This window comes from Orcinus orca, chromosome 4 (assembly GCF_937001465.1).
Source record: "Orcinus orca chromosome 4, mOrcOrc1.1, whole genome shotgun sequence".
NCBI classification, from domain to species: domain Eukaryota; kingdom Metazoa; phylum Chordata; class Mammalia; order Artiodactyla; family Delphinidae; genus Orcinus; species Orcinus orca.
In genome coordinates this window covers 150,654,192-150,679,561 of record NC_064562.1, presented here as the reverse complement: position 1 = coordinate 150,679,561, position 25,370 = coordinate 150,654,192, and the positions used below count along the sequence as shown (strand labels likewise).

Genomic DNA, 25,370 nt, shown 5'->3' with positions numbered 1-25,370 from the left:
TGATTTTGAAGGCTGGCTCATACCATCTACGAGACTGAAAAGCTAAGGCTCCAGGGGCAGGCGGTAAAAAGCAAGCAGTGACACTATTTGGTTCTCAACCTGTTTAATATGTAAAAGGGAAATAAGAACAGTAGGCAGAGTTTCGGTTTTAATACATTCTCGGAATGTTGGCCACCCAGAGCATCATTCTGAATAGCTGATTATCTTTTGTGACTCAAAGAGTTTAAATTCTGAAAAGACCTAATTAACTCCATGGGATTATGGTGACTAATTTATCATGAGAATTAAATATAGAAATTTAAAGGCTCCGAGCTAACAGCAGGGTAAGGACTAATGTGACAGTAATAGCTGGAGTTGATGGGATAAGAGGCAACCAATCATAAAATTACATTTCCCTTGTAACGAAGCGTTAATACTCTAACATAAATTATACATTCATTATGGTGTTTGTTTCAAAACAGTCAAGCCTAGATAAATTCTTCATACCATCAAAGAGATACACATACTGAAAACCTGCTTAAACACAAAAGTTTTTCACTTGACAGCTCTCAGCCAGGGCCACGCACATTTACAGGGAGCTTTTGCTTCTCAAGCTTAATGAAAGTCTGGCAATCATTTTATATAAAAATAAGACTAAAGTTAAAACCTCATCAAACTAGGAATCTGATGTAGAAAATCAATGACATCAGAGTAGCTAAAGCCAGTAGTTCTCAAACTTCAGCCTGCATCCCGGTCACCTGGAAGGCCAGTAAGAACACAGCTCCACGGGCCCCACCCCTAGAGTTTCTGAGGACTGGGGCGGGGCCTGAGTACCTGAATTTCTAGCAGGTTCCCAGGGGGTGCTGATGCTGCCAGTCCAGGAACCCCAGGTGAGAACCACTGGCTAAACACCTGCGGGAACGTAGCACTGCCTCCGTCTCTGCTCAGTGGTGGACGGGACCCGCTCTCCGTCAGCCGTCGTCCTGCGGGGCACCGGGAGCAACAGCACGGCCCGCCACCGCGTGCTCACAGAGACGCCCTGGACTCCTCGCTAGGCCACAGGGAGCGCTTCTCTGCCAGCGTGCCGTGCAGTTTACAACTAAAGCCATATACAGTGTATCTGAAGGGCTTACTTAATGCTGAAAATTTCACCCCTAGAGGACAGAAGAACGTAAAAAGAAAGGAAAAGGCACCGTAATTAAGTCGTTCTTGGAAATGATGAGGTTTTCTTCCTTTTTCTTTCAAATGACTTCACTTTAATGTAACTTCAAGCCCAAACACTCCAGGAGGTAAACAGTCTTGGTAGCTATGAGGGAGGAGAGGCAGGACGCGCCCCAGGAGGAACTGACTGCTGGGCTCTGGCCACTCCACCAACTCTAAAGCAGGGCCTTGGACACAGGAGCCCTGAGCAGCGGGAAGACGAGGGACTCCTCAGGTTCCGGAAGGAAGGTACCGTCCAGGTCCACGAAAGAGCGCCCCTGGGAGCATCTCTAAACAGGGCCGGGCAGAAGCCACCTCTGAGTGTGGTTCAAGACGGTGACCCAGAGAAGCGGTGCCCAGGCCTCGCCCTCGCCAAGCTGAGCGCCTGACACCACCCCAAGTAAGATGCAGGGCCAGAGTCGCAGCGAAAGAGGTACCTGCAACCGGGGTGAAAACCCTGGGGGGAGCTAACGCCAGAACCCAGAGAACTCTCAACCGTGAACCTTCTAAAACGAGTTCTTCCAAGTACAACGCATGCAAGTTCTCAGAGCAGCAAAAAGCAGCCCCAGCATTCTGGCAGTCTGTGCTGGGCCCGGTGCCCCCGAGACCCAAGGGAGCCTGCCAAGGGCCGCTGCTCCTCCCACGGTGACCCCCTCACCCCCGGGAACAAGCCGGGGCGGTCGGATTCGGGAGCTACGGACGCTCCATTTGGCCAACTTGTTCCACACCACATTCCTCCTCTCCAGTCCCTACGGACGCCCTGTCCTGTCCTCCCCCGGCCTCTCTTCCACCTGCCCTGCCCGGCCCCCATCTAAAGTGCCACGTGCCGGGCTGTGCCGGGGTGTCAGGTCACAGGGCAGAGCTGGCAGCCCGGCAGGGCAAGGCGTCCCTCTGCCCACAGCACAACAGTCACGTACCAAAGGGAAGAAACTCACAAAGGGAAATTACCCAATCTTGTAATTCTCCAAACTGAACACTTAAAGGCAAATCGTCATCTTAAAGTATTACTTTCAGGACTAAGGTAAAATAGATACTTGTCTCCCTCATGATATGATCTAAGTGTTACTATTGCTTCTGAAGAGGACCATAAAAAGAATTTATATCCCCCAAAAGAGAACTCAATTTGTTTAAAAAAGAGCAACGGGAAAAAAAGCGTTTCCTCGCCCCTCCCCTACCCCCCCACCCCCCGGGTCATTTTGGCTCACAAGCTTTTCAGCATCACTCCAGGTCTCACAGGGACTCGCCTTCAGGAAGCATCCCTGGAAATCCAACCACTCTCCGTGAGGAAGTTTAAAATCCTTTTCTTCAGGACCTTGTCCAGGTAGCTGGGCAGGCGGCTTTTGGAGGGGATGCCCTGCCGCTTCTGGAGGTGGTCCTTGATGATGATGGTCTTGACGGTCACGTAGCGAGCGGGGCTCAGGTTCACGGAGCTACAGAGCACCTTCTCGCGGTCCGACAGCAGCTCGAAGCCGGGCAGGTTCTCGATGGCGGCGAATTCGCTGTCCTTGCCGTCCTCCTTCCCCCGCTTGGAGCCGGCCGTGTTCTTGTTCTCCTTCCGCTTCTCCCGCTTGTGCCGGGCCGCCTCGTACTCGGCCGATTCCTCCATCTTGGTGATGCCGTTGCGCCGGTACCGCTGCAGCTCCCGGATCTTGGCGCGCAGCATCTTCTCCTTGTGCATGTTTTCAAAGAGGTCGTCGAACTCCTTGCAGGACATGAACTGGTAGAGCGGCCGCAGCTTCAGCCGCAGCTCCTTCTCCTCCTTGGTGACCTTGCGCTTGGCCGTCTTCTCCTTCTCCTTCTTGTCCTTGCCCAGGAAGGCGGGCACCAGGTTGTAGTCGCGCGCGATGTTCTTGCGCCGCTGCCGCTCCTTGAGCTTCCGCACGTACATGTCCACGTGCGCGCGCTTCAGCTCGATCTCCACGTCGTCGTCGTCGTAGTTGACCGAGAGCCCGCTGATGAGCGTCTCGGCGTCCTGGTCGTACTCGATCTCGTAGTCGTCCCGCAGTGGCATGTAGCCCAGCTGCTGCTGCTCGGCCACCGAGATGTCTAGGGGAGGCAAGGGGGTGGTGAGGCTGGGAGACAGGGGGCCTCCACTGGGGCAGGTGTGGTCTGTCACCCGATTGGGGATGGTGTCGGGGATGCAGGCTTTCCCCAGGTTTCCGTGGATGTACATGCTTACATAATGCTCCATCACTTCCTGGGGAGTCCGGGAAGCGCCAACGTGAGCAGCCATATCCTCCTACAAGGGCAAAGGTCAGAGGTCATTTCCAAAGTCAGAGTGTCAGACTCAGGGTTTGCGCGATTCCCTTAACGCTTTCACAAAGGTTCACCTGAACTACTTCCTATGGCATCATTATGGTCCCCCCGCACCGGAGACACTCCTCCTGCACGTTCTCTTGGGCTGGGCTGATCGCGTGGAAGTCAGCGCTAGAGGGAACTTCGAGGATTCCGCCCGCGAGAAAGTGAGGACCCAGAGAGGCACCAACGTGCACGGGGTCACGGTGCAAGCTGGCGGCAGAGTGGGGCTGGAACCCATGTCTGAGACCCCAACTCTCCTCCGGGCTCCCTAAGAGGGCGAGCAGAGGCCCCTGGCACGGGCCGATCTGCCCGCCGCTCGCCCCGCACTCGGGGCGGCTGTCTGGCTGAGGGGCTCACAGGACGCGGGCGCACAGCCAGAGCTCTGGGGCGCCCGCCTCATCCCAGCCCACCTCTCCATTCCCACACCGGACAACAGACGCACCCGGGTCTCCAGCGCGCTGCCCGCCTCCCAACAGAAAGGGCCGAGGCCCGGTCTTTGACACCCCGGCCCCGAGGGTCCGCCTGTCCCTTTCCTAGGGGGCGGTCGGGTTGAGTGGGAAAGAGCCTTTCAAAGGAGAAGGCGAGCCATCACTTCGGACAGCCCCCGTGGTCTGGCAGCTGGAAACGCCCAGGCTGCAAGCAGGCGTTCATTCCTACAGAAGGTAACTGCCCGCGAACACAGGGTTATTAATGGGAGGAAATCGTACAACTCCCTCAATCTTTTCCTTCTGCCAAGAGGCCTCTTCCTCAAAGTCAACCGCTAAAGCCACTTCAGAAAGTAACTGCCCAGAATGCGCACTCATTCACCGGCAGCCACTCAGCACCCCGCCGGCCTCGCTCACCCCGCGCTCTGCCCTCCCGGCTCTGGCAGCCGCCGGGGCGTCGCACAGGCTGCCTTCCGCCCCAGAAACTCGCGCCCCCCACCCCCCGAGATCGGGATGCTCCCTGCACCCCGAAAGGCCAAACTGGAACCCAAGAAAACAGCCGGCCCCCTCGGGCTGACGCTGCTGACAAACTGGGCACGGAGGGGAGGGGAGGGGAGGGAAGCATTAGGAAGGATCCCTGGTACAGTGACCAGACCCAGAGGCCCTCCCGGAGGTGCCGCGCAGAGGGCGGGGCTGAAAGGCACCGGAACAAAGAAGGCTGGACCAGGACCTAACTGCACGGCCTCTTTCTGAGCACCATGCAGGGAAAAGGGAGGACCAGAGCTAAAGCTAGACTCTGTCCCATGGAGAAACTACATGCTTTCTTCTTTAAAAATCACTCTTAGCGGGTTTCTTCCCTGGTGGAACAGTGGTTGGGAATCCGCCTGCCAGTGCAGCGGACATGGGTTCGAGCCCTAGTCCGGGAAGATCCCACATGCCGCGGAGCAACTAAGCCCGTGTGCCACAACTACTGAGCCTGCACTCTAGAGCCCGCGAGCCACAACTACTGAGCCCGCGAGCCACGGCTACAGAGCCTGCGCTCTAGAGCCCGTGCTCCGCAACAAGAGAAGCCACTGCAATGAGAAGCCTGCACACGGCAACAGAGAGTAGCCCCCGCTTGCCGCAACTAGAGAAAGCCCGTGCGCAGCAACGAAGACCCAACACAGCCAAAAATAAATAAAATAAATAAAATAAATTTATTAAAAAAAAAAGACACTCAAAAAAATCACTCACTCTCAGCATCAACTCTGTCATTATCCTTCCCCAGGAAGCATTTCGTCCAAAAAACAACAAAACAAAAGCAAGTCACAACCATTCCCAACAGCTACTGTCACTGACGCAGGCTGGCCCCGCCCTCCTCGGAGCCTTGAGTCCCACAGTAAAGGAGCAAGAGCCCCCCTCAGCGGCCGGCGAGGCTCTCGTGGACGGTAACGGTCTTCCTCCACCCCACCCTGGGGCCCGGGAGCCCCTGGGACACGCTGGGAAGACATTGTCCCTGACCCACGCCCTTTCGGGAGCATGTCACCCTGGTGAGCGTGTCGGGAGCGGGACTGCCCACCTGCGCCTGGTCTGAGCTGCCAGCTCGGGGAGCCGTGCCCCTCAGCCTCTCCCCCTCACCGCAGCTTCCACCCAGGCTGCGTGCGTAGGAACTTGGGCCCCAGATCTGGGCCCCGTCCCTGGTGCGGTGCAGACCTGCTGTGAGAGCTCTGCCCTCCAGCAAGTCCGCTGTCCACCCTGAACCCCAGCGACCTGCCTCCCAGAAAGCATCAGATGCTCAGAGCACCACACTGAGGGTAAAATTTAAACCCTGAAAGAACAGAAGGATTCTCGGCAGTAAAGCTGCATCTGACCAAACCAAGGTATTTTTATTGATCTGAGGTTCTCTCCATCAATCCCGACACTCTGGGAACAGAGAGCAGAGGCTGTGGAGGCAGCAAGGAAGCCTGGGGGCCGCAGGCCAGGGATGCACGGCGCGTCCTCCCGGCGAGGGCTCCCGGGGCCTCACCCGCGTTCGCTCCCACATGGGGCAGCTGAAAACGCACGCAGCAGAAGGGTGTGTTCACGCTGCTGCCCTCGTGCCCTCGTGCCAAAACGGCTGGGAGACAGAAAGCTCTCCGCCTGTGGTGCATCAGACACCTTCTAAGGACACACGACTCCAGCCCCGTCCCCCAGGGCATCGGGTGGGGTTGGCAGTGGGCCACTTCACTGCACACCTTCTCACGACTTAGCGTTTTCAAGTTATGAACGTACTGCCCATTTTTAAAACTAAGGAAAAGTCCCAAGCAGAGGGAAGCATCAGGAAAGGGGACCCTGATCGGCTCTGTTCACCACTGTGAGGCCAGGGCCCGGCAGCCAACCCCAAACTACAGACGCCCCACAAGCACCGGGCCAGCACTCCCCACAGGCGTCCCGGGCCCAGAGACACGGAAGGAAGTGTGCAGACTCAGAGAGGACGAGACGTGGCAGCTACCTCAACGGGGGTGCTGGTGGGACCCCGGGCCTGTCTGTGCGCGGGCTAATGGCTCTGGGCCAGTGCTGGCTTCCTGCACGGGGCAGATGCAAGATGCTCACACTTCGCGAGGGATTCTGTGTGCTGGGTTTTCACTTCTTTTGAGTAAAACTACAAGTATTTTTTAAGTAAAGTTAAATTCTGCCTCAATTCTCTGTTTACACAGGTCTAAGATTTTCATCCAAAATGTGTAAAGGAAAAACATACAGAGCCCTTAAAAGACACGGCTCTTGGGCCTCCCTGGTGGCGCAGTGGTTGAGAGTCCACCTGCCGATGCAGGAGACACGGGTTCGTGCCCCGGTCCAGGAGGATCCCACATGCCGCGGAGCGGCTGGGCCCGTGAGCCGTGGCCGCTGCGCCTGCGCGTCCGGAGCCTGTGCTCCGCAACGGGAGGGGCCGCAGCAGTGAGAGGCCCGCGTACCGCCAAAAAAAAAAAAAAAAAGACACGGCTCTTGTGTTCCAGGGGGCGACGCCCCAACGCTTCCGTGGCTGCACGCCTCGCTCTGCAAATCTGCAGACACTCCCGCGCTGCGTGGAGGCCAGGCAGTTTCCGGCCTCGCCAGGCAAGAGAGCCACACAGCTGCGGGCCCTGCGCTGACACCTCAGTTATCCAGCTCCTCTTCAGGTAACAAAGAGGGTCTCTGGCTCCAGACGGACCCGGGTGAGGGGTTATTTATGAAGCCACAGATCAGTGGGGCGCTGTGGGGCTAGCGCCCTGTCACCAGGAGCCCAGGAACCCCCACCAGCAATCAGGCCAGCCACTGCCAGGAGACACTGGCCGCCAGCTGCTGCTGAAGAGAATCGCCCCCCAGGGGCCACCACGTGGGCTTCACGAGCACTGAGAAAGGCCCGGGAAAGCACGCAAGGTCCTTGTTTCCAAGGACCCTCAAGCAGGGAGGGTCATAATGGAACAGTCTAAGTGACAGCGATGACCCAGCTCTGATTCTAACGGGAGTCCACAGAAGGCAGACAGGTTCAGGGAAGCGAAACCATAGAAAGATGATGGTTAAAAACAGCAACGGCACTCCTGCCACAGGCCCAGCACCCTGCTCGTCACCCCCTTCAAGCTTCACGTGTCAGTGGTCACACAAGGCCAGCCCACACACGTGAGAGAAGTGTCCCATCACCAAGTGACAGCGTCCCATGTGACAGCAGGGGGGTGAATGGGAGGGAAGTTCTTTCCCTCACACGTTCAAGGTCAAAGTTGTTGCTTAATCCGGATGGATGGATAGACGGATAGATAGATGGACAGAAGATGGATGGATGGAAGGACAGATGAACAGAAGCATGGATGGACAGACAGACGGCTGGGCAGGCAGGAGCAACAAAAGTGAGTTTGGGGGAAAGAGATTTGAAGAGAAAGTTCACTTCAAGTACAACTAGAACTAAACAAGGAACACAACTGTATCCTGCGGTTGGTTCCGCTCCCACCGCAGCACGCAGTAACACACCGCAAGTAGCCCGAAGTCTAACGCTAAACGCTTAGAAAAAAAGAGACTCCCATCTTTGCAAAAAGGTAAGGAGAGTTAGGGATGCTGCTTCCTTAAGTCCTCCGAAAAATAAAGGAAAACGTGTCTCTCAGACACTGAACTGGGCCCGTGAAGTCTACTTTCCAAGGTCACTAGACCCAGGCCAGGATGCGGCCTCTCCAGGAGAGGAAGGAGGCCCCAGTGGGCAACAGCTCCACCGGGCTCTCTGGCTGCTCTGCACGCCCTCCGGCCTTTCCAGGCGCACGCATGCCAGCCTCCAGCACCTGAGCAGGGAAAGGGAGAAAGAACCGTCTAGAGAGCCGCCAGCACTGCGGGCCGGCCCGCTCCCGCCAGTGGCGCCGCCTCGGGGTCTCTGCCCTCCGTGCTGGCCGCTCTCACCCGAGGCAGCCTCGGCCCCTCCTGACCTGAAGGTCTGCTCGCCGGGCTGCCGTGCCGACATCCTCCAGACAAGTGCCGACCATCCTCCACGTGCGCAGGCTGGGGCCAGGCCTCGCGACCCACTCCTGGCTCCACCCCTTCACTGCTCAGCAACTCAAGACAAGTCACTTCTCCGTGCCTCAGTCTCCCTGTCTGAATTACGGAGGTAATGCTACCACCTCCTTCACGGCACAGAAGAGGGAGTTAATGAGGTGATGCACGCACAGTGCTTGGCCCAGCGCCGGGCACAGCGTGCCCCCAGGGATGTTGGCTATTGTTACTACTGCGAAGCTGTCAGCGTCACTTCCACAACCTGTGTTTATTCTCAAGACCCAGATCATCTCCTCCAGGGAGGCTTTGACGATCCCCAGAACTAGGGTCAGATTCTGGCTCAATTACTCACTAGCGTGGGGTCCTTATCCTCTCAACTTCTGCTGCTTGATCTGTAATTCCTCCTCTTAAAGGGTTTGGTCAGGATAAAACAAAAATCATCATGAATAGCGTACGACCCTTTACATCTGTCACCTCGTTTCATCCTCCTAGCAGTTCCCACGAGGTACCATGACTTTTACGGACTGGGAGAATAACCCTAGGTGAAGCTACCCCCAGGGCACCGGCCAGCACTCGCCCACCCGGTGGCGCAGGGCACAGCAAGAGCAGGCCATGCAGTCAACTGCTTTCTGAGACGTTCAAAAGGCAGCGCAAGGCCCCGCCGCCGGGCTCCAGCTCTCCCTTCCAGACGGACCACATCACAGAAGTGCGGCCGCGGCTCCCTCTCTCCCCTCCGGGATGTGTGAGGGCACTGCATGACCTACTTCTTCCCGGGCAGAGAATTCAGTCCAATCTTTGTGCACAAACCAGTGCCTTTAACAGAACGACTGTCTTTAGCGTCACAGAGCATCCTTCCTGTGCAGGCTGGCGGTTCTGCTCTAGAGCGTCCTAGAGAGCGCACATCCTTTCTCGGCGGCAGCGTCTGCCTTTGCTCCGGAGGCTCAGGGGCCAGGCCCGGGGCGGACGTGCGCTGCATCTCCCCAGAGAGGCCCCGCTCCAGCTTCCTTTCTCTTTAAGGGAAGAAGCCTCAAGGGGACAGAAGCAACCCGGCAGTCCCGGGGGCTGGCTTCGGACCCGGACCCGGACCTGCAGCCCCGCCTGGACCTCTGCGCCCCCGCGTGCATGTGTGCCCTTCTCCTCGGACCGGCTGCGAGGACCCCGGGCCAGGCCAGCCCCCTGCGCGCTCACACAGGGCCCTGGACGCGGCCATTGCCTCCTCCAGCCCCGGCGGGTCACCTTTCACACTGAAGAGAACAGCCCGCCTGCCTCTGGGGGCTGGAAGGACGCCCTGGGCCACCCATCCCGCATCGTAGGCCCCAGACCTTCCCCTGCCTTCCAGCCCGACCCCTCCTCCGGGATGCGCTGCTGTCCAGGTCAGGGCCGCCTCCGACCGCAGAGGTCGGTGACTAACACGGGTCTCTCGTCTGTGCTTCCAGGTCATCAGCCATTCCAGGGGCCCTGTTTCCCGGGGCCACTAATCCTGTCTGCTAGGTTTTTTAGCTGGAAAGTTCTGTAAGCCTCCCCCCAGTTCCAGGTTCCCTGTCTGCCTCCCTAAACTCACTCAGGATTCACCAGCTCACACAGGGGACTGGCCCTCAAGGGGACTAAAGCCTCTCGGGTCAAATCAGGCCACCTGTGAAATAGCCTGATAAAGCTGTGTGCCCCACTGCAAAAACAGAGCACGGCAGGTCCTCAAAAAGACTACACAGATCCAGCAATCCCATCTCCTGGTATCTACCCAAAATAAGGACTCCAAAAGATAACTGCACACCTACATTCACTGCAGCATCATTCCCAACAGCCGAAAGTGGAAGCAACCCAAGTGCCCATCGAGGAAGACTGGATAAGCAAAAGGTGGTCGGTCCACATAATGGAGTATTATTCAGCCTTAAGGAGGAAGGACGTCCTGACACCTGCTACAACCCTGACGAACCTGGGGAACATTATCCTAAGTGAAGCAAGCCAGTCACAAAAGCACAAACATTATTACGTGAACCCACTTACGTGAGGTCCCCAGAACAGGCAAGCCCACAGGGACACAAAGTAGAATAGCAACTACGAGGGGCTGGGGGAGGTGGAGACGGGGGACGGAGTTTCTGTCTGTGAAGATGTTCTGGGGACGATGGTGGTGATGGCTGCCCAACGTGGATGTACTAATGCCGCCGAACTGGACACTTACAACTGGTTAAAATGGCAACGTTTATATTATGTATGTTTCACCACAATAAAAATATATACTTTTTTTAAAATAATATAAGTTTTAGAAGTCACAGGCCGTGCTCCACATCAGTGGTGTTTAAGGAGGGCCCCTGGGCCAGCGGCAGCTTCACCGGTGAAGTGGTGAGAAATGCAGATTCTCACACCAAGACTCAGACCTGTGACTTCAGAACCCGGAGGGGGAGGGGGGCAGGACCCGCGTTTAACAAGCCGACCAGGCACTCTCAGTCACACTGCTCTGCATAACCGTGCCCATCCTGGCCGGTTTCTCCATCCAGGCTCTTCCCCCCGCCGCCTCCTCGCCATCCGCAATGGCGACTGAGAACCCCGCCGTCGGGAGGCTCACGGGATGGACTTGCCCGCTCCCACCAACACAGAAGGGACTTGCGCCTGGTTGAGAAGGTGACAGTTCTCATGGTCCCCAAACGAGGCTCTGCTGACCCACTGCATTAGGACTCCCAGAGAACGTCTGTAAACACCTATTTCCAGACCTCACCCAGGGGCTACTCTGTGCACCTAGCACAGGGGCTGACATAAAACGGGCCCCAGGGCTTTCCTGGTGGCGCAGTGGTTGAGAGTCCGCCTGCCGATGCAGGGGACGCGGGTTCGTGCCCCGGTCCGGGAAGATCCCACATGCCGCGGAGCGGCTGGGCCGTGAGCCATGGCCGCTGAGCCTGCGCGTCTGGAGCCTGTGCTCCGCAACGGGAGAGACCACAACAGTGAGAGGCCCGCGTACCGCAAAAAAAAAAAAAAAAAAAAAAAAACGGGCCCCAAGTAAGTGCCAGATGAACAAATGAACCAACGACTGCACAGCACAGCGATCACCTACATATCCGGCATCACCCAGGCTGCCGGACGCCTACTGTCATCTACAAGCGTAAAACTCCTTGTTCAGGACATTCCACCTGCCTCCAATAATCAGGCCGAATGTATGTGCACAAGCACAAGCCCCCGCAGAGTCCACAGAGAGCTTCGCATCCTTTTTCAATTTGAAATCTAGCTTCAAGGCCAGCTTGAACCCCACCTCCCCCTAGAGTCCTCCTGACCACCGTCTGCAGGAGCCCGGGCCTCCCTCAAACTGTTCAGTGCTCCAGCAACCAATCAACAAACGTACAATATTTCACCCTTGTGTTTACATCTGTATCTGCATTCCTGCAGGATCCGTGTCTCATTCTGAATCTGCACAGCGTCCACAACACAACCGGCTGCCCTTGGGGGAGGAGGTCTCAATACCCACGGTGATGAGACCCTGTGGGCCCACCCGCCAGCCCTTCCCCGGTCTCGCCGTCACAGCTGTGTGTCCCCCCCGGCCCCCGCGGCTCGTCCCCAAACCCTCCCGGCCTTACTGCCAGTACCCCTCGGCCGGGCCCGCAGCGCTGGGACACGGCGTGAGCAGATGGCCCGGGCTTCACGGCAGCCTGTCCCCACAAAGTCCCCACGACCCCGCGCTCACACGAACCATCGGAGAAATCGGAATGAAGGCTGTCACCTGCCTCCGCGCCACCGTCCCCACTGCCTTTCTCCACACTTCGCACTCAGCCCGTGAAAGCCGGTTCCTGCACCCCGCCCCGTCCCACCCACTCACCTCCCACCAAGCCGGGTCCAGACCTGGCTCCTCACGTCGCTCGTTACCCCGGGGAGGCTAAGGCCCAGGCTCCGGGGTCAGGCCTGTGTCTGAACCCTGGCTCCACCGCGTGGAAAGCTGGGGCATCCTGCACGAGCACTTTAAGTTCTCAGAGTCGTTGCTCTTCAGCTGTAAACTAAGAGCAACCCCACAGGGCCGCTGGGAGGAGCGTCACCCAGAACCGGCGCTTGCCAACGACGGCAAGCGTGGGACACACCGCTTACGAGCGCACACCGAGCGCACACCTGGAAACGACACACATCTCAGAGCAGCAGAGGAGCTTCTGATGACGCACAGTGAAGCTCAGGGTAAAGCAGCCCCAGAGAGCACAGCCACAGACACGGGAGCCGGCGCCTCGGCGTGGCCTGTGGACCTCCAGGCCTGGCTAGCCTACCCCAGAAACCCACCCCCGGTTCGGCAGGGAGAAGCACCCGGCTTTGTCTCTCGTAACAGCCGAGCCTGCTGCCGGCCGGGAGCCGGAATCTGCATTTTTAACAAGCTCCCCAGGTGATTCATGTGCAAGTTAAAGTTTGAAAAGTACTGCTTTCCAGAACGCCCTCCCAGCTTCCTCCAATACACTACAAATGTTTTAGTCCCCGGCTCGTTTTTCGAGCATTTTCCACAGTGCTGCAGGGCAGGCAGTGTAGACAGTGCAGCTAGGAGCACAGCCTCTGAAGTCAAACTATTCAGTTTAAAACCTGCTGCACTGGGCTGCCAGGAAAATCTCACAAGCAACACAGGAGAGCTCAGCACGGTGCCTGGCGCCCAGCTAGGCTCTCGGTCCACGCTAGCTATTCTGAGCTGCTACTGTAGAGATAAGAGCTGCAAGAATGAAGTGGGGAAGGGAAGGCTCTCTAAGGCACTGATATACAGGAAGAAAGACTAGTCACGAGCCATGATCTGGGGGAAGAACTCTCTAAGCAGAAGAACTAAAAAATGATCAAGGAGGATAGCAGCTGGGATCCCAGGAGTAGGCAGGAAATATAAGGCCTGCAGGCCCTGAAGTTTCATCTGCAGAGAACTGGACGCCACTGAAAGCTGGTGTGACGTGACGTGTCCTCAAAGATCACTCTGATCCTGTTGCCTGGAATGGGCTGCAGGGCACAAGCATGAAGCAGAGAGGCCAGTAAGGAGGCTCCCGAAGTGCTCGGGCGAGAGGTAAACATCAGCCTGGACTACGGCTGTGACAAGAGGTTAGATTCTGGAAATATTCTGAAGACAGGCCTGCTGCTGAACTGGACCCAGAAGGCCCTGAGGATGGCTCTTCATGTGCAGCCCGAGCAACTGCTCGAGGTGTGAGATCTGGGTCAGGGAACGTCGAGGTGTCCGGGAGACAAGCACGAGGATGTCTGGGACGGGTTCGCGATCGAAGGCTGGAGCTCAGGGCAGAACTCCAGGCTCGGGGCCAGCTGCTCACAGCACTGTAAGCCCCTGAAGCCCCGCGTGAAGCCTTTCTGTAGCACGCTCAGAGCAGATGCTCCACACACATCAATAAACGGCATTTCAGGACAAAGTAAGAAGGAAGGTTTTGGCGGGTGGCAATCAAGACGCTGGTGCCTAGGTGAGAATTTGTACAGCAGTGTCTCTAAGGAGTTGGGGAGAAGAGTAAAGATTCCAGGGCTGTGGAACGGGTACTGGTCCCTGAAGACTGGCTCACTTTACAGAAAGAAAAGCAAACATAAATAAAGGCAGGGTGTGTTTGGGAATGTGGGGAGAAGTGTGGAATGTCTTCCAGTAAGCCCAGGAGGAGGGGTGTACGGTCGGCTCTTGGTACCCGTGGGTTCAACCCCGCTTCGCCATTTTATACAAGGGACTGAGTACTGGAGGACTCTGGTGGCCTGGGAGGGTTCTGAAACGCATCCCCCACGGATACTGAGGGCCGGCTGTACTGCTGGAGAAGTGGCAGCAAGATGAAATACTGGTTCGGGGAAGCTAGGGGACCATCAAGTGGAAGGGTCTGGAAAGATGGGGAGCCGGGGTCGGGTCTCTCCTCCCTACTTCTCACAATGCCTGGAGGTGGCCGCACATCCTTGGCGGTTGCGGCCCAGAGTACAGCCAGGCTTTTTCCCTTCTAATAGGGATGAGAGCTTCCTCTTGCAGAGTGAAAAGAGCGCTCCTCAGGGACCACCTAGAGAAGCACCGCCACGTCTCTCTCTCTCAAGGAGCCCGCTGTAAACGAATCCAGTCCAGCTCTCGCCTTTTCCTCTCAGATAAGTGTCCCTATAGAAACCTCCTGACAGAGGAAGAGACCAAAACCCAGGACGGGACGTTCCTGTGGCGGAACCCACTGAGTCCTCCTCACACGAGGTCCTGGTGTCGAAGAGACGCCAGGATGAACAAATGCCTGGCAGGGGACACAGGCCACAAAGCGAGCGGGGCCATGAAGGCAAGGTGAGCGCCTGCGAGGCGGTGGGAGAGGCCGCGGGCCCGTGAGGAGCTCGTCTGGCCTTCACCACCACTGTCCTCCAGGCAAAACCAACTCCTTCCTCGGGCGCCTACTGCTGTCAAGTCTGCGGACCTGCCTGTGTCCCCCGACTCCCACTCCGTCCGGTGTCTCGCCCAAGGGGTGCATTCGGCAGACACCTACGGAAGGAATCCCAAAGGCGGGGAAAACAGCCCTGGTGTCAAGACAGCCACGGTCCGAATCCCCGCTCCGCTACTTCCTGCTGTGTGACCTTGGGCGGGTGGCTTAACCTCTCTGCGCCGGGTCTGGGGCGTGAACTGGCCCTGTCCCCCCGGCCCTCCGCGGCCGCGCCGAACCCGCAGGTGCGCCGGCCTCCCGGCCCGCTGCTCACCCAGTTTCCGAAGCCGAACTGCTCGATGGCATCCAGCAAAAGCTGCTCCTCGCGGCTGGTCCAGCCGCCCTCGGCCTCGGGCCCCCACAGCGTGAAGCGCCCGCCGTCCACCAGCTGGTAGCCGTGGTAGCGGCGGTGGTGGCCGATCTCGGCGCCGGCTGAGAAGCACTCGGGGCACAGCTCGATGTCCTGGCACTCGGTGCAGCGGAAGCGCAGCGGGCTCACCTCGGCCAGGCAGTACACGCAGTACTTCTTACCGAGCTCCGCCATCTTCCCCCGCCCGCCGCCCGCGCCCGCCGCCGCCGCGCCCGCCGTCAGCGCGCCGCCGCCCGGGCCCGCCGCCGCGCTCCAGCAACCGTCGCACGCCGCCGCGCCCGCCGCCACCGCGCCGCCCCGCCCAGGCGCCGCCGGAGCCGGCCTGCCGGGCCGCGTCCCGCCTCAACACGCAGGCGCCCTCGGGCCGGCCCGGCCGCCGCCGCCGCCGCCGCCGCCGTCGCCCCGCTGCACCGCGCAGGCGCCCCGCGCGCGCCACCGCGCGGGGGCCCGGCCCGCCGCGCTGCGCCTGCGCGTCCTTAGCGCCGGCCGCCCGCCGCTCCCAGAGTCTCCCCGACGCCCCGCCCCAGGCCGGGCGCGGGGAAAAGGGCGGAAAGGAAGCGCGGCACACACGCCACGCCCCTCGTGGAGCGAGCCTACGGCCTCCCCCAATCAACGCTACCCGTCGTCCGCTCGCGACCTCCCATTGGCCTGCTCTTGCCAGGAGGCGGGGGAAAGGGGCAGGGCGTCAGGAGGACGTCCAGCCAATCGCCGGGCCCACCGCGCTCGCCCCTGGTTGCCCCTGGAAACTTAACAGCCTGCAGCCGGGGTCCGTGGCGCCGGCCCGGCGGGAGGGAGATGGACGACCGCTCCGACCACAATGGGGACCCCGAGAAGGAAGCTGGAGCTGTGGAGAGCCTGGCCTCACGGCTGTCCGGGATCAAAACCAGCTCTGGCCCCCAGTCCGCGGCCGAACCCGCGGAGCCGGAGGCGGAGGCAGTAGAGGCTTCAGAGGAAGGCGCCGAGCCGGCCGAGTCCCAGGAACAGCCGGCGGCCACCGAGGTTGCTGGCGAGAAGGGGCCCGGAGAGCCGGAGTGGCCGGCCGAGGCCGAGGCGGAGGCCGAGCCACGGGACCTGGCGGAGGCGGGGCCTGAGGAACCAGCGAAGCCGGAGCCCGAAGGCGGCCCCGAGGAACCAGAGGAGGAGTGGAAGGAGGAGGACGAGGCGGAGGTGGCGGCGGAGCCGAGGAGGAAGGAAATCCTGTCGCAGGTCTGTCTGCAGCAGGCCACGGCCGGCAAGGAAGAGGCTGCGCCAGACCGAGAGGCTGAGCGGGAAGGGCAGCTGGCGGAGGAAGGAGAAGAGAGCGAGGAGAGCGAGAAGAAGCTTGTGCAAGGAGGCCTGGGCAAAACCGAGGACGAGCTGGGGGATTTGGACGAGGGACCCGAGCTTGAGAGCTGCGACTGGACTGAGGAGGTGCAGAAGCAGCAGGAGCAGCAGCTGCGCGCCGAGCTCCTGGCACAGTTCCGCTCCCTGACGGCGGAGCGAGAGCGCCAACAGCGTTACAGCATCTACCTGCAGCACAGGATCCTCGAGGCGCTGCGCAAGAAGGGCCTGGATGCAGCCGAGGTGCCCGAGAAGGGCGCGGAGCCTGAGGCCCCCGAGAAACAGCAAGCGTACCTACGCCATCTGGCCATGCTGGAGGATCTGAAGAAGCAGGAGTCAGATGACCTGCGCTGGTACCACCGCGAGCTGGACCAGCTGAAGCGGCAGTGCGAAGAGAAGCTCTCCCGGGTGGAGGAGGAATGGCGACGCTTGCAGGCACTCAAGAAGCAGGTGGTGATGCAGGCCATGGGCAGCTGCTGGATGAGGGGTGGTCGCCAGGCCGCTCTGCGAGAGGTGGAGCGGATCCAGGCGTTGGAGGATAAGAAGGAGAAGGCGATAAGCGCTGTGAGGCTAGAGAACGTGCAGCTGAAGCAGAGTTTGGTGCACTTTGAAAACAAGCTGAGGGCCCAGGAGGACCAGACAGAGGGCCTGCTCCTGATAGATTTTGAACAGCTTAAGACTGAGAACCAGACCTTGCATGAGAAAGTCGAGGAGAGAAATGAGGAGCTTTTGAAACTGCGCAGCAAGGTGACCAACCATGTGCAAATCATAACCCATGTGAAGGAAAAGTTACACTTTGTGGACATAGAAAATGCGTGTAAAAAGTCAGAGCTTATGCAGACTGAGGCTCAGGTGGCCCTAAAGAGGGACATCTTGACCAAGACTAAGCAAGCCCGGGACAGCCTGCGGACTGACAACATCAAGCTGAACCAGAAGTGCGGGCTTCTGGGCAAGGAAGCACTCCTTCGGGACATGGAAGAGAAGGTGGACAGGACTGAAGAACTCAGCCAGCACTTGGAAGCCCTGAAGCACCATCATGCTGGGCTTATTCTGTCCTGCAGAGGCGTGAAGCAGAAGATCAGGGAAGCCAAAGCCTTTCTGCCTCCTTGACGGGAAAGAGTCGGCAGAGCGTCTTCGATCTCAGCAAACTTCATCCTTCGTTAACGCTTATTCTCCATTTCTTGCCATTCTTAAGGCAGCCTATGATGTCTGGGATGGAACTGTGTTTTGTCTTCTTAATTTTTCAGCTTCCCAATTAGTGCTGCGCACAAAATTGAGTTAGCACTCAGTTCATACAGGGTTAAGTAAAACAGGTACAGAGGAACGAACAGGGATGACTTACTCCTCATAAAAAGCTGTCAAAAGCCCTTTTCTATCTGAGCAATTCCATAATTTCAGTGTCCTGACACTGAGGAGAACTCCTTCCTCCATGTGTGACAGGGTTCGACAAAGGGGCAGGGTGCCAACAACATTCCTGTGCATTAAGCTGTGTGAAATGCCCCTTGAATGCATTGAACTGTGTGGTCCTGAGTCTCCCGGCTCGGTTCGAACCTCACTAATTCCCTTAGTCTAAAATTGTTTTGCATGTAAGTAGCCCTAGCTTCTGGGGTAATAAAAAAATACCCAGGAACGGGAGGAATGAGAACCAGGGAAAGGAGCTGACGTTCCTTCGTCTCTCCTTTTCCAATGAAAGGAGGCTCAGTCTGTCTGCTTAACTGTGAATGTTTGTTTCTGGCTCAACGAGTCTTCAATTCTAATGAAACGTTTTCTTGGATCCACGAAAGAAATGCATTGATCTGTACCAAAAAATGAAATTTTGTCTTCCAGTGAAGACAGAGTGGTGACTGTATTGTGTATTTTGCCAGGTGCAAAATATATAGACTGGTGACTGCCGACTGTCTGTAAGCCTTTTGTTTTCAGCGAGATATTTTCAGATCTTGGACCCTCACTGTGCACATGATTTCACTCTGTATCAAATATTAAAATGTCTCTCATTCCTTGAGTTCATGTAAGAAACACCTGATAGGTCTATCTCCTTAACCTGGAATCAGTGATGAATATTTTCCGGTTTCTTTGACACTTTGGGGAGCTAGGGGCTTGGTTTTATTTCTTCTTAACCTTAGCTTGAATTTTGAGATGTGCAGATTTGGGATTAACAGTATTCTCCCATCGCTAAACTTAAGAATAAGAAAGATCATAAGGAGGGTGATCTCTTTTTTGGTGCTAAACACCTTTAGAAACCCTTCTCTAGGCAGATGACTCAGTTGGTCGTGAGAAAATCACAATAACTTTCATCTTTTGATGACATGATTTTGTTTTCTGAAGTGTGTTCCCTTTAAAGCCAATAAAGGTTGATTAAAATTCCTTCAGCACACTTATACACTTTTTTATAACACTGTACTTATCAGAGCACACAAATGTAACAAGGAGGGGAGTAAAAAGCTTTGCCTTCCTACTTCCCTTCTCCTCAACCTCTACTACCTCTAATTTCTGTCTTCTCTCCACCCTATACATCAAGACCAAAGTGAAGTAGTGAATCACTGACAAATAGAACTTGGTTTTCCCGGTGTCTCAAACTGAAAGCGACACAGGCGCACTAGGTTCTGTTGTGGCTGAGGAGGCTTGAAAGTCAAACTGGCAACAGGCTCGGTGCCTTCACCAAGCGAGCAGCTTTCATTATCAGTATCCAGCCCCTTGGTTCACTAGAGAGAATAGGTATTTTCAGCTGACTCTGAACCACTGGCAGTTACCCAGGTGGATCCAAACCTTTCCTCATAAGCCTTCAACCCAGTGACTAGCAGGTCTCTGCGAGCACAAAGACACAAAACAGACTGATGAGGCTGGCCTTGCTTTAAGCAGCAAAGCTGCCGATGGTCTCTCAAATTACATGACCTGTGCTGGAGATGTTCCAACTGACTAGATAAATAATCTGTTGATTATAGAAGCCAGGACCCTAAAGCATCCTCTCCCCCGTCTTACAGCCCTCTGCACCCCACAGCAGCCTGCGTTTAGCCCCATGCCAGCCTTTGACCCACCGCTTTGTGAATGTCTGCTTCGTCCTCTGTGCCCCCGAGACAAAGGCCCCGGAAGACAAGGACTGTTGGCTTACCATCCTCCTTAATGGCCAAGCACAGTGCCAAGCACACAATCAATGTTGAATAAATGTGTTGGACTAATGCATGATGTCAGTCTCATTTTCTGAAAATAAGGGTTACTTGAATGCCTATTATATGCCAGGCACCAAGTTCTATGTCAGATTCAGAAACAATTACAGGCAGAAAAGAGGATTTCTCACGAAGTAGAACCACTGAGGAAAATGACAGGGGAGCAGGCTTGCAGCCACGAAAGAAGGACATGCACAGAGTTGTCCATTCCAGCAGAGACCCTGCCTTCCATGAGGGGAAAGTTATAGAGAGTAGTGCCTGAGTTTGGACTAGAAATCCCTAAAACTAAGATTATTTTTATGAACACTAAAAGGCTAAAGTTTTTTTTTCATCTCTGTGTCAAAAAGTACAGGGCTTGGGGCTTCCCTGGTGGCGCAGTGGTTAAGAATCTGCCTGCCAATGCAGGGGACATGGGTTCGAGCCCTGGTCCGGGAAGATCCCACACGCCGCGGAGCAACTAAGCCCGTGCGCCTGCGCTCTAGAGCCCGCAAGCACCTCAACGAAGAATAGCCCCCGCTCTCCGCAACTAGAGAAAGCCTACACGCGCAGCAATGAAGACCCAACACAGCCAAAAATAAATAAAATAAAATAAAGTACAGGGCCTGAAAAATGCAGGCACGAGAAAATTTGAATGAGGTGTTACATGAAACTAGCCTTCTGGGTTTTTTTTTGTTTTCAACACTTTATTCTAATTTCGAAATACAAATGTACAACCGCTTCTAATCTTCAGGTAGACAGCCAAGGCCTTCCCTTAAGGGTAGGTTCTTTGATTCTCGAATGACTGCACCCATTTTGAATTGTCTATGGATTTCAGAAACTTCAATTTCTTGTAAAATAATCTCAGCCCAGACTCCATGATTATTTTCTTTCAAAATCCTGGCCACACCACTTCCTAAATCAGGCAAGTTGCTCAGCCTCTTTGTCCCTTGGTTTTCTCAGTACCCATTTCAGCGTTACCGTGAGGATCAAACAGATATTTTATATAAAGGCTTAACGTGCCTGACACACAGTAAACACCCAACAGATGTTAAGTACTTTCCAGTTGTGTCACCCACACCCAATTCAATAGCACTTTAAAGGGATCTGCCTTTATTGAGACTTTTCAAAGCTTTTAGTGTTCTTAGAAACAGCCATTTGTTTTTGCACCATCGGTTCACATAACATTGAATTATGTAAATACAGTAACTACTACCATTGGCATAAACAAACTCTGGAACAAGAATCACAGTGGCTTACACTCAACTCGTAGATGTGGACATGCCAGAGAGCAGCCTACTGGGCCAGGAACGTTCAGGGTAAACTAGCCTTTTTGAAAACATTGGTCTGAGTCGGACGTGTCCACTGTTACAGAGGGTTTTTTGTTTGTTTGGGGCAGCAGCTGGCAGGAGTGAAGCAGGCACTATCTGGATAGAGCTCCAGGCATCTGAAAAAGGAACGCTTTTTTATTGGTAAATGAAAATCATTTTTTGGTGACATCACATTGGAAATTTTGTACTACAAAGTGGAAATACATGTCCATCTGCAGCTATAATTCAGATTTTTGCCACTCAACAGGGATGCCTGTCTATAAAAAGAGTTAATGCACCCCAATTTGGTACTGTTTATGTTTTAAACTTTCAGGTAAGTCTTAAGTCAGAGTGATGAAGCATGCAAATGCTATGAGTGAAAAGGACTCCAGGAGCGTACCTCCGCCGCTTCCCATCTGAGGACTTCCTTAGCTCTAAGTTCCCTCCGCTGGCCGCGCCCTTCCTCTGGTCCACCTGGTGACCAACAGCTCACCCCAAGGCCCCACTGGGTGGCCGGCACCTCCCCACTCCACTGGCAGCACCTCGTTCCCTCTCCTGCCTTCTCGGCAGGCTGCACACTGCGGGGGCGTGGGTTTTGAACTGTCAGCCCCCAGTTTCTCTCGGGAAAACGGTCCCCAACTTCCGCTCCCACCCACGGCTCACGCGTTGCAAGGGGGTCCTCCCCCAGGGGCCGGCCGTCGGGCACGGCTCTACCTCCTCCGAGCTGAGGGCAGAGGCCCCAGAGCAACGTGTTCTCTGGGGAGGGGTGTTTCTGAGCAAGGGCTGGGGAGCCACAAGGCCAGAGTCTGAACCCCAGCTCTGCCACCAACTGGCTGCAGGGGCCCAAGCAGATCACTTCTGAGCCACACCTCAGAAATGGGGCAGTGACAGAGCTGCCGTGGACAGGAATCAGGTCAGCCACGGAGCACTCAGTCCAGAGCCCGGCACAGGTGGAGCAGTGAGCGAGCCCCCGGCAGTCAACCCTTGAGCACCCTCAGCCTGCGGAGGACGGACGCCACAGGGCAGTGGCCCAGAGCGGTGAGGCAGGTCACTCGCGGAGAGAGGGCACCGTTTCTGAGCACCGTGTGAGGGCACAAACACCCCACAAGCCGCGCGCCTCCGAGCACTGGAAGGAAGGGCGCACCGAAACGTGGGCATCGCTCGGCCCAGCTCTGCGGGACCTGGCGGCCTGCTCCTAGCCCACCGCCGCCACGGGCGGTGCTGCTGGTCTCCACCCCAGACGGGAAGGGGCCACGGCCGCCCGCTGACCTTACGAGGCTCCCAGCAGGGTCGAGGTACTGTCAAGAGCCCGGCGGCTGGCCCAGAAAGCCCGATGACCTGCTCGCACGGGCGGCAGGCTCAGGGATGTGAGCAGGTGAGTGTGGCAGACACGTGGAGACAAGGGGCTAAAGCCACGGGCGCTCAGGCTCGAGGGGCAGCAAGGCTGGGGCTCCCCTCCGCCTAGAAGGGGTGCAGCGCTAACTTTCCAGCCCTTGACTAAATTACCATAACTGTACCATCTTCCTTATTTAACTGAGACTAGTAAGTGGATTTTAAAATATTCAAACAGCAAGATACTCAAGATTTTACCATGCTTCAGGGTGAGAACTCCAACTTTAAACCAAACTGCCGTGAACGTAAGTAACAATTTTACATGACTTTTATTTAATAAAACCACATATTTACAATTGAAAAAGTCCTAGTTTGATACACTTTACTAAATAAAATTAAAGGTTAACTGTACAAGCAATTAAAACATGATATGTAGAGCAAGTGTCATCAGGGGTTTTCTATCAGCAAACTATTTAAAATAGTCAAAAACTGAGCTGTTAAAAAGTACCCTTTAAAGTGAACATTTCTCCAGATGGGATTTCAATGACTGGTGGGGACACAGCATCCGACTCTGAAGTACCAGCTGCACAGAGGTCCCAAACCTGAAGTCTCACATCCTGAAAATCAATGGCACGGGAAGCGGAGAGGCCAGGCTTCCAGGGGCTGCACTTCAATTTCTGCTTCCAGTTTTTCTAAACGAGAAGGTCAAGCAGAGAAGCACAGCCCTGTGCTGTCCGGCAGCCCTCTGCGGAAAGGTGCGAAGTGACCCTAGACTTGGACTTAGAACTTCCCGGCCTCTGAAGTGGACGCATCAAACCAGCAAGAGCTTGTGTGGTCCCTGGACAGGTCAGGAAAACCTCCTTTGAACTAAAGATGTGGCAGTATTCCAGATTGGCCTGGAATCCTGTTTAAAAATGTAATGCATATATGGTGCTATCCAAAGAGATTTATGTCAAACTGTCTGACGATAATGTTGAGGGCTGGGGTCTGACTACACGTGAAGTTGCACAAACGCACTCTCGATAACTTGCCCACACCCCCTGCTGCATCGCTTTCTGTCACCACTTAAGGAACATCTTTATGTACAGTAAGAAAATATATACATCTTTCAAGAACAGAAAGCCCATGTCATGGAACAAAACCAAGTACATCCGTGAGGAACGGTGTGACAGGGCTCGCGGCCCACTTCCCAGGCCGGGCTCAGCCTGGGTTACACTCAGCCGCGTGACGTCAGGGAACGGCTGTGTCTGGAAGGCTGCCGAGAGCTGGGTGGAGACAGAACACCTCCTCCAGGAGGTCAGGCAAGTCAGCGTTTAAAGGTTGAGGCAGACAGTGTATGCAAGATGCTCTGCAACCTCCCTGGAGAGTTCAGCCAGGAACACAAGGGAAAAAATGACACACGGAACAGAGCTGGGACGGAGGGCATGAGGATGGCCACTGGCTCGGCACCTTGCTTTGTACCTGAAGTGTCATCGGCGGATATGGCAGATATAGAAAACCTATAAAAATAATGCTGTAGTTAGGCTCTACCCCAACCCGTGTCTCCCTGCCGCACGCTATGCTCTCAGAGCCGAGGGCGCTCCCGACATCAGGAACCAGGTCAGCTGGGGGCACTCCCTGGGGGTGGGACAGGGGGCTGAAAAGGGCTTGCAGGGCAGCAGGTGCCCCTGAACCTGGCCTACTGAGCGCGCCAGAGACCAACATGCCAACGCGTTAGCATGGAACCGGTTTCCATGGAGACTGGCCTGTCCTTTGGACCCTTCTGTGCCAAAACTCTTCATGTCTTTGAATTTGGATAACCAAAGTTCTCAATACAAAGTTCTCCAAATTAGTCAAGGAAAAGCTAGAACAAAAAAGTTGCTAACGAACTTGGGGAAAACCAGCTATGCGGGGGAAAGGCTGCCAGCACGGATACTGAGAATCCTGACAAGACGTGCGGGCCGCTGGATCCTCAGTCCTTACAACCGTCCGTCTGTAAGTCAAATGCGTGAGGCGGGATCACCGCACGCAGGACTGCACCTGCCGTTTAGGGGACAAGGGGAGTGCGCTGGCAGAGCAAGGGAGCAGCCCCCGACCCCGCCGTGCTGCGCCGGCCTCCACAGAAGCCAGGAGGGTGCACGAGGGGGTGGGTCTGAACACCCTCTTGCCTCCCCTCCGGCTCAGAGGGGCCGCCGCCGTCCGTTTCCCACTAGCGTGAAGCCCGTCTCAACTGTCGCAGCGTCTCCGTGCGCACCTCCTCCTGCTTGGACTCGTCACCACCGCTGGACAAACGTGGGCGCAGCCTCTGGGACAGCAGGGCTCCCACTGCAACCTAAGCATGCACTGTCAGCCCTCCTGCTGGAATTCTGTCAAGGCAACGTGGTAGAAGGTCAACCTGAAGGTCAGATCGTGTCCCGGGGAGCCCATGCGCACTCGTCAGCGGCTGTCCTGTGAGAACCCACTTTCCTGTAATGTTATCTTTGGTAGTTGGGCTTTAGAAACATGACCTGCGGCCCTCGAAAGATTATCTCGGTAACTAAATCAGTAATCCCTTTCTGACGAAAATATGAGCCAATAACATCTCTGAGGTCTCCCAAATAACGTTTCTCATGCACCCTGGCTATGAAAAATTGTAATGTACTTTCCAGTAGTTGACATAAAAGCATTACAATTTAATTAACTTTTGCTGAAATGAGGGGAGGGGATTAGCCACTGCCCTATTTTTAAACCATGCAGAATATGCAGTGGTTGGCCATGGCCATCATTCCACCGAGCTTCTTAAGGCTTAGCCTTGGTTTAATTCTTTTAAAACTTTTTTTGTTTGTTTTGTTTTTGTTTAAGGCCAACTCCAGCATTAGGAATCAAACGTGAAAACAGCCCCTGTTCTTCGGAGCTGCCAGTGTGTCCGCCTGTAACAACACAGGTGCCACTTGGAGAACTGCTTCAGTGCCGAGCGCAGGTCCACCTGCCGCCTCAGTGTCTGAGAGATGGGCTTCCTTTCTCCATTTCCCGGCTGTCCTTCTGCAAGGCGGTCAGTACCTGGGAATCACAGGAAGACATCGGTGGGTGAGCTGCAACACACACTGAACACAGGTCCTGACAGCCTCCTGTCACCTGCCACCTCTCTGGTCCGTCTGCCACGCCTGCATCCAGACCCACCCTTCGGCATGGAAATCCGAGCACGCCGT

General features: G+C 55.9%; 3 protein-coding genes across 7 annotated transcripts in view; 1 reads left to right on the top strand and 2 right to left on the bottom strand.

Annotated features, from left to right (window-relative positions):
* Window positions 1-86: 86 nt before the first annotated feature.
* Window positions 87-15,463, bottom strand: TADA2B (transcriptional adaptor 2B). The gene is made up of 2 exons (XM_004265150.4): window positions 15,006-15,463; window positions 87-3,418 (listed from the first exon to the last, which is right to left on the bottom strand). Exons 1-2 carry the CDS (start codon window positions 15,273-15,275, stop codon window positions 2,426-2,428), a joined length of 1,263 nt encoding a protein of 420 aa, XP_004265198.1. The 5' UTR covers window positions 15,276-15,463; the 3' UTR covers window positions 87-2,425.
* Window positions 15,464-15,814: 351 nt separating this feature from the next.
* On the top strand, window positions 15,815-18,314 carry CCDC96 (coiled-coil domain containing 96). Its single transcript, XM_004265211.3, has one exon. The coding sequence runs from the start codon at window positions 15,897-15,899 to the stop codon at window positions 17,529-17,531; it is 1,635 nt and encodes a 544-aa protein (XP_004265259.1). The 5' UTR covers window positions 15,815-15,896; the 3' UTR covers window positions 17,532-18,314.
* Window positions 18,315-22,513: 4,199 nt separating this feature from the next.
* Window positions 22,514-25,370, bottom strand: part of TBC1D14 (TBC1 domain family member 14) — a 103,232-nt gene continuing 100,375 nt past the window's right edge. For all 5 annotated transcript variants that reach the window (XM_004265149.4, XM_033419467.1, XM_033419469.2 and 2 more), the window contains one exon: window positions 22,514-25,221. In XM_004265149.4, the coding sequence (XP_004265197.1) occupies window positions 25,156-25,221 (66 nt within the window). In that variant the 3' untranslated portion in view covers window positions 22,514-25,155. The remainder of the gene's footprint in view (window positions 25,222-25,370) is intronic.